This window comes from Bos taurus, chromosome 20 (genome assembly GCF_002263795.3).
Source record: "Bos taurus isolate L1 Dominette 01449 registration number 42190680 breed Hereford chromosome 20, ARS-UCD2.0, whole genome shotgun sequence".
NCBI lineage: Eukaryota > Metazoa > Chordata > Mammalia > Artiodactyla > Bovidae > Bos > Bos taurus.
This window is the reverse complement of record NC_037347.1, coordinates 65,520,401-65,533,669: the sequence shown is the minus strand read 5'-3', so window position 1 is coordinate 65,533,669 and position 13,269 is coordinate 65,520,401. Positions and strand designations below refer to the sequence as shown.

Sequence of the window (13,269 nt, the reverse complement as noted above, 5' to 3'; positions counted from 1 at the left end):
CCTTTTCATCCTGAGGCAGGATGTGGGCATGGGTATACAAATATCTGAGTTCCTGCTTTTGGTTCTGTGGGGTGTATACCCAGCAGTGGGATTGCCAGTTCATCCAGTAATTCTGTGTTTCATTTTTTTTTAAAGAAACATCATACTCTTTTCCATAGTGCCTGTGCCATTTTACATTTCCCCTAGCGTACTTACCAGTTCTAATTTCTATACATCCTCAGCAGCACTTGTTATTTTCTTTAAAAAGAAAAAAAAGATATCCCAATGAGTGTTAATTGGCAGTTATTTTTGTTTCATGGCCCATCTTAAACCATACCATATGTATTACCTGAAACTCAAATTCCCAGCAGGAATTTTAGGCTTCTTTATTAGGTCCTTGGGGCTTCCCAGGTGGTACAGTGGTAAAGAATCCACCTGGCAAGTCAGGAAATACAAGAGAAGTGGGTTCAGCCCCTGGGTGGGCAAGATCCCCTGGAGGAGGACGTGGCAACCCACTCCAGTATTCTTGCCTGGAGAATCCCATGGACAGAGGAGCCTGGTGGGCTGCAGTCCCTGGGGTCTGAGTCAGACACAACTGAACACAGTGCACATATTAGGTCTTTATATAAAACATAAGCACGTTCTATGTAGGTAAAGTTGTAATGCACACACAGGTGTTGTGTTCTTCTATCCTGATTCATCAAGGTTAGCTTGATGCACACAAAACTCTAAGGAATCTCGCATTTGCCCCCCAGCCTATACTTGCCATGAGGGGAAGCTGTGCTGTCACTTCCTTAGTGACTGTGTCCCAGATTCTTCACCACCCCTCAGTTCAGTTCAGTTCAGTCGCTGAGTTGTGTCCAACCCTTTGTGACCACATGGACCACAGCACGCCAGGCCTCCCTGTCCATTGCCAACTCCTGGAGTTTGCTCAGACTTATGTCCATTGAGTCGGTGATGCCATCCAACCATCTCATCCTCTGTCGTCCCCTTCTCCTCCTGCCTTCAATCTTTCCCAGCATCAGGGTCTTTTCCAATGAGTCAGCTCTTCGCATCAGGTAGTCAAAGTACTGGAGTTTCAGCTTCAGCATCAGTCCTTCCAATGAACACCCAGGACTGAGCTCCTTTAGGATGGACTGGTTTGATATCCTTGCAGTCCAAGGGACTCTCAAGAGTCTTCTCCAACACCACAGTTCAAAAGCATCGATTCTTCGGCGCTCAGCTCACCACCCCTACGACTCTGTTTTATGGCATTCTACTGTTTGCCTTTATTGTACTTGTTATTACTGTAACTGGACATTAGCTGGCATCCTTCCTTGTTTAATGCTTCCCCCAAACTCAGCTCTGAGCTTTAGGAAGATGCATCTCCTTTCCTGGAAGATAGTAAAGAACCCAAAATTTTGTCTTTCAATCAGAATTTATTGATGTCTTTCAATCAGGATTTAACTTTTATGATTTTGCTTCTTCTACTTAGGAATGCTTACAATACAAAATCACGTACATGTTTACACCCGTGGCGGATTCATGCTGATGTACGGCAAAACCAATACAATAGTGTAAAGTAATTAGCCTCCAATTAAAGTCAATAAATTTTAAAAATAAATAAATTAATAAAATCACGTAACAGTTCAAACAGAAACATACTCCTTTGATATCAGAATTATGACACTGTAACGAACTGTCAGGATGAAGACCACATAAGCCAGAATGGGAAGGAGAGGCTGGCCCTGAGAGGAGAAATGTTGTCAGTAAGAATGGACTAGAATAGAGAGAGTGTATCACAAGGCTTTCTTCCCCGATCTTAATTATAAAAATGTAACATCAAAAAAATTAATGGGAAAGTTTAGCAACATGTTTATGTATTCCATACCCAGGGGAATGATGTTTTGCAAAAATATAAAGCGTAAGAAATCATCCTCTTTTAATGGGAAAGACTACCATTGCTTTCTTAGCGAATATAAACTTGCAAATATGGCACCCACTGGTTTGTTCCCACAGTATCCTCTATGCGGACATTGTTGGGTTCACCCGTCTGGCCAGTGACTGCTCCCCTGGAGAGCTCGTCCATATGCTGAATGAACTCTTTGGAAAGTTCGATCAAATTGCAAAGGTGAGTATTAGTGATTGCTTTCTATTTTGAGGGTATATAAAATTGGGGCTTCCCTTTTCTTGATCCTTACCAGGTTTTTGCCTCTTCATAAAAGCATCCTTTAGGAATCTTATTTATAGATTTGTTGGATTTATTTGCCATTGATAAGTCTCAGACCTACATTGGGAAAGAGAAATGCTGTGGCATATAATTAGCATATGCCTTCGTTTATTTTTAAGACTCTGGCTTATATATAATTCAGCACACATACAATAAATACATTCAAGATAACAAGACTTGATTTGCACATCTCTCTGCACTGTGCTGTTCTTAGCTTCTCTTTTTAGGCATTTTGATGTCGATGAGTTGGAAACGTAATTTCCTCTCCAGTTGTAACCTTTACATATTCACAGTGTTAAGCGGCATGCTGGGAAAATCCTGAAGACAGGATGCATCCCTTCTTCCTAAGGCCTTATTTACTGCTGTCTCATTTTCATCCATTGGCCTTTGTGCCACTTGCAGAAATGTAAGCTCAGTATTCACTGTTCATATGCTCATTTGTGGGGAGTTTCATAGAGAAGAAATGATGACAGCTGATTTAAAACCATACCAGATCTCACTCCAGACTTATTTATTGGAACAATTAAGATTTCTGGTGGGAATATTGGTGTTTTTTCTTGCTTGCTAGCCCTCTATTTCTGTCTCATAAAATGTTCCTGGCCTTAATTTTTGTCTTTGAGTGGTTCCCAACAAAAATCCTTTATTATGCTTATCAAAATGTATTTTTATACATTAGGAAGAGTTAGTTCCAAGTTTAGTTCATGGTGAAATTTCCCTTACACTTAAACAACAGAGAACATTCCAGCCAAGCTCCTAGGCACAAATCTGGCTTTCAGATGTTCAGAGTCACTCCTGGGTCAAGCTCCCCATGAGATGCCTTATGTTGCCCAACTGACCATGACAAATCTCACTGGGGATTCTAAAAAATTCACTGAGAGTACAGCTCTGTTTCCTTCCTTTACCAAATCAAAGGAAAAGGTTGAGTTGGGGTTGAGAGGGCTCATCTTTAGAAAAAAAAAAGAAAGAAAACAATGTCTTGACTATATTCTCCATGAAGGAGCAGCCAGTTGTCTATGTTGCCAGTTATTGGTTCCTTGTGACCTAAGGGGGGAAAAGGAAATACTTGTCAATGAATGATTATTAAACCAAATAAACACATAGAGAGATTATCTGTTAAAAAATAATATCTTAAAAGTTTGAGTTAATAAAAGGTCATTTCTGCTGCACTGCCTGGTGACATGTCAGGAAGAAACTTTCCAATCTTGGCCAGTGACAGCAGGGTTCTGGTGTTCTGATGGCATTTTCCCTGCGTGCAAGGCTGTGTCCAAATTACTTCTCTTTAAAAGGACACCAATCATACTGGATTAGGGGCCCACCCTACTCCTGTATGGAGAAGGAAATGGTAACTCACTCCAGTATTCTTGCCTGGAAAATTCCATGGACAGAAGAGGCTGGTGGGCTACAGTCTATGGGGTCACACTGAGCAAGAAACACTTTCTACTCTGGTATGACCTTATCTTAACTAATTACATCTACAATAACCCTCAGTTCAGTTCAGTCACTCAGTCGTGTCTGACTCTTTGTGACCCCATGAATCCCAGCACGCCAGGCCTCCCTGTCCATCACCAACTTCCAGAGTTCACTCAGACTCACATCCATCGAGTCAGTGATGCCATCCAGCCATCTCATCCTCTGTCGTCCCCTTCTCCTCTTGCCCCCAATCCCTCCCAGCATCAGAGTCTTTTCCAATGAGTCAACTCTTCGCATGAGGTGGCCAAAGTACTGGAGTTTCAGCTTTAGCATCAGTCCTTCCAAAGAAATCCCAGGGCTGATCTCCTTCAGAATGGACTGGTTGGATCTCCTTGCAGTCCAAGGGACTCTCAAGAGTCTTCTCCAACACCACAGTTCAAAAGCATCAATTCTTCGGCACTCAGCTTTCTTCACAGTCCAACTCACATCCATACATGACCACTGGAAAAACCATAGCCTTGACTAGATGGACCTTTGTTGGCAAAGTAATGTCTCTGCTTTTCAATATGCTATCTAGGTTGGCCATAACTTTTCTTCTAAGGAGTAAGCGTCTTTTAATTTCATGGCTGCACTACTGCCAAATAAAGTCACGTTTACAGGTACCAGGGGTTAGGATTTCAGCATATGAATTGGAGGAGGACAGAGTTTATATCACATAGAAGAGGTAATTGGTATGATTTCCTGCTCCTGTCTGATGATTATAACAAAGGAACGTCCAGGCAATATCAGTCTGGACTAGGATAGCTTGGTCCATGCATTGTTGGTCACAGGGGCAGCGTGCTTTGGATATCAGTTCATGTTTCATAGTTCAGATCATGGAGTCAGAGAGCTTTGTAAGCAAACAGCTCAGTCCATTGAGTGAATGCTATGGAAAGCACAGTAGTTTACATTAAGGAACTCAACATCATTGCTCATTCACTGTGATATTTTATCCACTTTAATGAGGTATAGTTGGCATACAAAAAGCTGTACATATTTAATATACATGCAACTTATCAAACTTTAGGGATACACCCTTGAAACCATCACTACAATCTATGCCATAAACATCTATTACCTACAGATCTTCACTTTGCCCTTTTAATTTATTATTATTATCATTATCATCATTGTATTATTATTTTGTGATTAAATACTTAACATCAACCTTTGCAGCCTGTGGTTAGGTATACAGTATAGTATTATTAGCTATAGACACTGTGCTGTCCAGTAGATCTCTAGGACTTACTTATCATGCGTAACTGGAACTTTTACTTTGACCTTTTCCTTTGACCAACACCTCCCCATTTCCCCCTCTCCCAGGCCTGGAAACCAGCATTCCACACTCGGTTTCTGAGTTTAACAATGAGATTCCTCATATAAGTGGTATCATGTGACATTTGCCATTCTGTATCTGGCCTATTTCACTTTATTGTTGTTCAGTCACTCAGTCGTGTCCAACTCTTTGCAACCTCATGGACGATAGCACACCAGGCTTCCCTGTCCATCACCAGCTCCTGGAGTTTGCTCAAACTCATGTCCGTTGAGTCAGTGATGCCATCCAACCATCTTATCCTTTGTTGTCCCCTTCTCCTTCCTTCAATCTTTCCCAGCATCAGGGTCTTTTCTAATGAGTTGGCTCTTTGCATCAGGTGGCCAAAGTTCTGGAGTTTCAGCTTCAGCATTAGTCCTTCCAATAAATATTCACGACTAATTTCCTTTAGGATTGACTGGTTTGATCTCCTTGCAGCCCAAGGGACTCTCAAGAGTCTTCTCCAACACCACAGTTCAAAAACTCAAAGAAGGCTGAGCGCTGAAGAATTTATTTCAATTAACAAATCAAATTCAACAGCACATTAAAAAAATCATATACCATGACCAAATGGGATTTATCTCTAGGATGCAAGTTGGATGGCATAGCAAATCAATTGATGAGATATATATATATATATATATATATATATATATATATATATACACATACATACTGCATTAACATAATGAAGGATAAAAAACACATGTTCATCTCAATCAATTGCAGAAAAAGCATTTGACAAAACTGAACACCCTTTTATCATTAAAAACTCTCAACTAATAAGAAGGAACTCAGCTCAACACAATAAAGCTATATATGAAAAGCCCACTGTGAACATCATATTCAGCAGTGAAAAACTGAAAGCTTTTCTTCTAAGACTGGGGAGAAGACAAGGACACCTGCTCTATCCAGTTCATTTCAACATAGTGCTGGAAGTTCTTGACACAGGCCTTAGGCAAGAAAAAGAAATGCATTCAAGTCAAAAAAGTAGTAAAATTATTACTTTTTGCATATTATATGACCTTATATGTAGAAAACTTTAGAGTCCACAAAAATTTGTTGTTGGTGGTGGTTGGTGGTTTAGTTGTGAAGTCATGTCTGACTCTTGCAACCCCATGGACTGTAGCCCACCAGGCTCCTCTGTCCATGGGATTCTCCAGGCAAGAATACTGGAGTGGGTTCCCATTTCCTTCTCCAGGAGATCGTCCCAACACTGGGCTTGAACCCGGGTCTCTTACCTTGCAGGCAGATTCTTTACCAACTAAGCTAGGAGGGAAGCATAAAAATCTGTTAGTACTAATAAACTCAGTAAAGTTGCAGGATACAAAATATGTGTACAATAATCTGTTGTGTTTCTATACACTAACAATGAAGTATCTCAAAAGAAAATCAAGGAAACAATTCCATGTACATTATCATCAAAAAGAATGAAAAACTTAGGGATAAACTTAACGAAACAGACTGTGTACTCAGTCGTGTCTGATTCTTTGCGACCCCATCAACTGTAGCCCATAAGGCTCCTCTGGCCATGGGATTTTTACCAGCAAGAATACTGGAGTGGGTAGTCATTTCCTGCTCCGGGGAGTCTTCCTGACCAGGGATCAAACCCACGTCTTCTACGCCTCCTGCATTGGCAGCAGTTCTTTACCACTGCACCGCCTGAGCAGCCCTAAGCAAGCACGTGAATGACTTACACACCAAAAACTATAACACACTGATGAAAGAAATATAAATAGACACAAGTAAGTAGGAAGATACTCCGTATTCACGGATTGGAAGAATTAATGTTGTTAAAATAATACCCAAAGCTATCTACAAATTCAATGCAATCCCGATCAAAATCCCAATGTGGTTTTTACAGAAATAGAAAAAAATCAATCCTAAAATTTATATAGAATCACAAGAGACCACAGATATCCAAAGCAATTTTGAGCAAGAAGAACGAAGCTAGAGGCTTCAAAATTCCTGATTTCAAAATATCTTCCAGGTACAACAATTCAAACCAGTAGGATACTAAGAACAGACATATAGAGCAACAGAACACAATAGAGAGACCAGAAATAATCCCATGTAACTGGTCTTTGATAAGGGTACCAAGAATTCACTGTTATTAATCTTACTGCTTCTAGACTCAGAATACATATTTAGGAAGTGAAAGTCGCTTAGTCGTGTCCGACTCTTTGCAACCCCATACTATACAGTCCATGGAATTCTCTAGGCCAGAATACTGAAATGGATAGCCTTTCCCTTCTCCAGGGGATCTTCCCAACCCAGGGATCGCACCCAGGCCTCCCACATTGAAGGCAGGTTCTTTACCAGCTCAGCCACCAGGGAAATCCAAGAATACTGGAATGGGTAGCCTATCCCTTCTCCAGGGGATCTTCCCAACCCAGGAATCGAAGAAGGGTCTCCTGCGCTGCAGGCAGATTCTTAACCAACTGTGCTATCAGGGAGATAAACCTGATTAATAAACAATGTTTTTCCTTTTTATTATATAAAATTGCTATCAAGATTTATTAACACATCCTCTACAGTGCTGTAGATAAGCATGAAAGTACACAAGCTCTCTATGAGACAGGGAAAGAAACATGCAAAAACCTTCAATAAATCTAATGCATGCTTTAAGGACAAAAAGATCTTATGTTCATTTTGTTATTTCAAATATTTTCAGTTTATCCATAAGCCTGTGGGTTAAGAAGGGGAAAAAATCTGTGTTTGGTACTTCTTTATGTATTTAAATTTGAGTGAAGAGTCTATAAGCTAGTTGAAAAGGTTAGAAATGGATGTAGGATTAATTCATATGAATGAAATTGATCTTGATATTGTCATATAAATACAACCCAGCCAAGAAAAATGAGTTTGTCTAACTTGATATTAAAATGGTTTAACCTAAGGGCAGAATTAAGTTTTAAATCACTTGGCAATGTTGAATGGTGGCTCATTATACTGCATTACACTGTAGTGATGTTTATCAGAAGCTACATGTCTGCAGGTAAGAATTTGCTTCAGCTTTGAAAGAAGTGAGGAAAACCATGAATGTAGTAGGAAATGACATACAATTCTAATTCCAGTTGAGTTCTGATCACCATTTTCTATCCTGAAAGATTCTGCTCTGCACAGAACGCTTCATTTCACTGTCAGTATTTGAGGATGTTCAGACTATAAAGCATGGGCCTATCTTCACATTTCTCTGCTAAGTGTAATTCATTCCAAAATATTCTCTCAGCCTTCCCCTCCCACTCCTTACCATCATCCTTCCTGCTTTGGCAGAGGGGTGTGTGGGTGAGGGTGGCTTAATCTTGATGGGCAATTAAGAGAAATTGAACTAGTTTACGGCTTCTCAGGTTGGCACGGTGGTAAAGAATCCACCTGCCAATGCAGGAGATGCAAGACACAAGGGTTCAATCCGTGGGTCGTGACGATCCCCTATGGAGGAGGGCATGGTAACCCACTCGAGTATTCTTGCCTGGAGAACCCCATGGACAGAGGAGCCTGGCGGGCTACAGTCCATAGGGTCTCAAAGAGCTGGACATGAGTGAAGCCACTTAGCACACAAGCAATGCAGTTGAAATTCTGTGACTTCTTCTTTCAGGAGAATGAATGCATGAGAATAAAAATTTTAGGAGACTGCTACTACTGTGTGTCCGGACTGCCTATATCTCTCCCTAACCATGCCAAGAATTGTGTGAAAATGGGACTGGATATGTGTGAAGCCATAAAGTAAGTGTGATGAGTAGTAAGAGCCTTTTAAACTGCATAATACATTTTCATTGTTGGTCTTACAACTGTTTCTGGTTTTTTGTCTACTGAAACTATATACGTGATTGTTCATTTACACAGAAACGGGCAAAGACTCATTTATTGGCATGTGAGAACTCAGTCCAGAGTCAGGCTCTGTGTTTTGTATTGTTGTTATTAATCTTATTTTACAGGAACATGGTGTTAGAAATCTATGGGAAGGGGCTGTGTCATTAATTTCAAAGATAATTTCTTTGTAAACAATTGAAAAGTCTCTTCCGATCTTAAGGGACAATTTTGTACTCTTAATGTCTGTCTTGATTTTTGACAAGGACATATAAATTGTAAGAGAGAAAGTAGTTTTTACCACCAGACTGCAATGAAGAGGAGAATCTAGCCCAGAATAACTCCATCTAGTCAAACACACTCAGCTCTGTGAATTTAGTTTCAGTTTTTATCCGTAATAATTTTCCGCTTTGTATCTATAGTTTCTTTCATTGTAAGATTTGTAGAGAATATTTGCTTACAAAGAATAATGGTATCATTACAGCTGACAAGTGTAGTGTGAAAATGTGAGCTACAAAGTGAATTTTCACTGCTGATACCGCATACTTCTCTATAAGTGCCTTCACAGAAGCCCTGATAGTCTTATAAATGATAAAAAGCTCTTGTTTGTTGATTGTTTGATTGAAAACTTTGAGTTTAAGGGTTTTTTGGTAGGGGATTGCCTATTTTTGGTCAAGTGATTTTCTCTTCTCCTCCGCATATTTTTGTTCTAAATGGGATGGGAATTATGTGCTTGATGTTCGAATTCCTTTTCTCGGGGTTGGGGTAACTGGGATGTTAAGTGAGAAAGCAACAAATCAAGTTAGTTGTCACTGTGTTTAGCCCACTGTGGTGTTGGCCGTGGGCTGAAATGGACTGAGAGGTTTGACGGTGGGTTTCCAGTGCTTTCCAGGGAAGGATGATGACACCTCCAGCCTCAGCAGAATCCGCGGACCTGAATGTCCAGACTCACTAGCTCAGCAGTGTCGGGGCCGCTACGTGGCAGTCAGGACTGGGTGGGCAGAGACATAGGGAAGAAAGGAGGGAAGAGTCGAGACAGCAGAGGTGGGCAGTGTGGCCTCAGCTTGCCACCTGAAGTACTTTGTATGGGAATTAGCCGTCCCCCCTGCTTCTCCCCCAAAATAAATCATCTGTCTTCTTGGAGGTATAAGAAAAAAAAAAAGCTTTTCAACTGTATTCTAAAAATCATTAACTATTCAAGACATTACAGGTCTAGATGTAAGTGCATTCAATCCATGTAAAATTAACAGATTTTCTCACATTTGTAACCACCCCTGGAAGCCACGTTCATGTTTAAAACCAAACGTGAGAGGAAACAGGCTCTATGGATGGGTTTTGTGAAGGATGACATTTTGTGACTCAGTAGCGCATTCGATTCAACAAAATACCCTTTTGTTGTTGTTTAGTCGCTCAGTCGTGTCTGACTCTTTGTGACCCCGTGGACTGTAGCCTCCAGGCTCCTCTGTCCATGGAATTCTCCAGGCAAGAATACTGGAGTGGGTAGCCGTTCCCTTCTCCAGGGATCGAACTTAGGTCTCCTGCATTGCAGGCAGATTCTTTACCATCTGAGCCACCAGGGAAGCCCAGGGAAAGAGCGAACACCTCGGCAAATTTTGGAAACTCTTTGTTCTCTCTTACATACAAAAGCAAGCATTTCCATTCCCATTTCTTAAGCCATAAGATGAGAATAAATACAGGAATTTCAGTTTTTGAAGCTGGTGAGGAGAAAGTGTACACTTAGCACTTGAAATTTTGCCAGATGACCTCTAGTTTTCCTGGGAACCAGCAACATGAATCCAGGGATGTCTGTCCGTGGTTTTCCCTCCGTGCGGGGACCTCCACATTTATTCAGAGCCTCGTTCCCTGTTAGCTAGGTCAACACTGCAGAAGTTCTTTGGCTGCAGTTTTGGAATATTCCCGGCATTTAAAGAGACGTTTTTCCCCCCTTTCATGAAAATGTAAACTGTTCTTAATCAAGGCAGTGCTCTCAGAACCCTGATTTTGTAAGTGATTAAAGCTCCTCTTAAATTAGAAAGATTGTCTACTATTAGCGCAAACTCTAAGCCATCATTTCGACATTTGTCTATGGATCACACAGATTTCATCTGCATCTACATGCATTAAAATGTTTCTGGTCAGTCAGTTCATCTGAACCCTTGATCAACTCATTTTTCTAAAACAGACATGAAGCCCATGAAGACGGTTATTTCAAAGACTCGAGTTACTAACCAGTCACTGCTATCAGACTGGCTTTATGACTACTCCTGGATGCTGTCAGGAAGCAGGACTCAGGGGGATGGGGAGCAGAGATGAACCAGCCTGAGCAAGCCTGGGGGGACCAGACACCCCCCAGCAGCCGTTTGCACTCAGAGCTACTGTGGGCAAAGCGGCAAGGCAAGCCTCCTGTGTCATGGAGATGCTCCTTCTGGGAGCAGGATTGAAGGGTGTGGACGACTTGCAAAGTACTTGATATAGGTTGTCATTTTATGACAAAATATAAACAGAAAAGGACGATAGAAAGGGAAGGGAAAGAAACAGCCTCTGTACTATTTTCTCAGGAAGTCATTTATTTTTATATCATGGACCCATTTCTTCTTATCATAGTATGCTCGGATGGTTCTGCTTCATCACTGAAGCTTGACGCTCATTGTTCATTGTTGTTCGTTCTTCAGTTGCTCAGTCGTGTCCGACTCTGCGACCCCATGGACTGCAGCACACCAGCCTTCCCTGCCCTTCACCATCTCTCAGAGCTTGCTCAAAGTCATGTCCATTGGGTCGGTGATGCCATCCCACATGCGTACCCGTGTTATTTTGAGATGGTTCGGGTTCTACTGCATCCCACACCTGGGAACCCTTCCTCTTAACTGCTGCAATCAATGTCATCACTTCCCTCCACGTTTCTTCCTGGGGTGATTCGCTCCATGGAATGAGGGACACCTTCCTGCTAGGGACACCTTTTTCTTTTACAACTATATTTTAATCGATAAACATATTTAACTGGCAGAAACAAATAGGCATCACCAATCATTGCCATTTTCCCTTAAAAGAAGTTGTCTTTTTTTCTTTTATTTTTAATTGGAATGTAATTGCCTTACAATGTTGTATTCATTTCCACTATGAAGTGAAGTGAATCAGCTATATGTATATGTATATGTATATGTATATATATCCCCTCCGTCTTGGACCTCCCCCTTCCCTCCCCACCCCACCCCTCTGGGTAATCACAGAGCACCGAGCTGAGCCCCCTGTGACAGCATCTCCCCACTAGCCATCTGTTTTACACATGGTCGTGTATATATGTCTGTCCTAATCAAAGGAAGTTATTCATTTGTCTTTTTCAATGAGTTGGTGACAGGATCCTAAAGTATTTTTTAAGTGGTTTTTAAAAATTCATTTCTTTTTAATGATACCTTATGCACCATTAAAGCTTCTTAAAGAGTACTCGCTTCTCTTTTTTGTTACAGAAACATGCACAGTGGAAAAGCATTCAGCTTGTGGTTATTTTTTTTTTAATTCCTATTCAGGCTGAAGTCATTTAAGCTCACAAATAAGCCTTATTGTCTCATCAGCAGAAAATATTCCTTGGGGACATACGCTATGCTAATAAGCATTAGAGTTGCTAATGGCATCTAAGATTGTTTCTGACAGTACAAGGCAATGTCTCACGAGTCTAGTATGAAAACTTCAAGGAGGGGGTTAGCACATGATGGGTGCTTGATATGTATTGGTTGGAAAAGTAGAAGCTAAAACCAAAATGTTGCATCACGGCCCTAGCCAGCCTGAGGCTTTACTGGCTGGAGCATTGGCTTGGTACTGATGGGTTAGCCTGGTAATAACTGGAGAGAAAAACCCTTTCAATGGCCTCAGAGCAGCAATCTTCCACCACAGAAGGAACTCATGACCATTATTTCCAACAGTCTGAGACATTCTGAATAATAAAATGCCCAGAAAATCAGCCAGGAACGACAGGAAGAAGAGACTGGCCCTGGAGGGTGATGTGACTTTCCTTCTCTCTAGGAAAGTGAGGGATGCCACCGGAGTGGACATCAACATGCGCGTGGGAGTGCATTCTGGGAACGTGCTGTGCGGCGTGATCGGGCTGCAGAAGTGGCAGTACGACGTGTGGTCACATGACGTCACCCTGGCCAACCACATGGAAGCTGGAGGGGTCCCTGGGTAAGGCAGGACATGGGCTTCCTCTCATCCAGCAGGCCCTGGGCTTAGGATCCGAGGTCCGCAGGCTGAGAGCTGACTGCTCAGTGCTCGGTGACTTCTGCTGCCCTGGTTACTACTGTGTTACTCCGTGACCTCTTCCATTAACCAGATGGATGTGAGCTCTCAGGCCCCAGTTCCACCACCCCTGGGACCCATGGTTAGAGACAGGATGTCAGATCCTGAATTACAGACTTTCACTTAATTGCGTATTTATGAATAGAGACCTAAGTTAAAGATGGCTTATAATGCACTAGAGATATGTGGCCTTTCTGTATTATTGGTCACCTCTGAAACCAGT

At 41.6% G+C, this 13,269-nt stretch overlaps 1 protein-coding gene across 1 annotated transcript in view; it reads left to right on the top strand.

Annotated features, from left to right (window-relative positions):
* Positions 1 to 13,269, top strand: part of ADCY2 (adenylate cyclase 2) — a 454,379-nt gene that overhangs the window by 309,412 nt on the left and 131,698 nt on the right. The window contains exons 6-8 of the mRNA XM_024981538.2: positions 1,978 to 2,089; positions 8,545 to 8,672; positions 12,774 to 12,932. Coding sequence (XP_024837306.1) covers positions 1,978 to 2,089; positions 8,545 to 8,672; positions 12,774 to 12,932 — 399 coding nt within the window. The remainder of the gene's footprint in view (positions 1 to 1,977; positions 2,090 to 8,544; positions 8,673 to 12,773; positions 12,933 to 13,269) is intronic.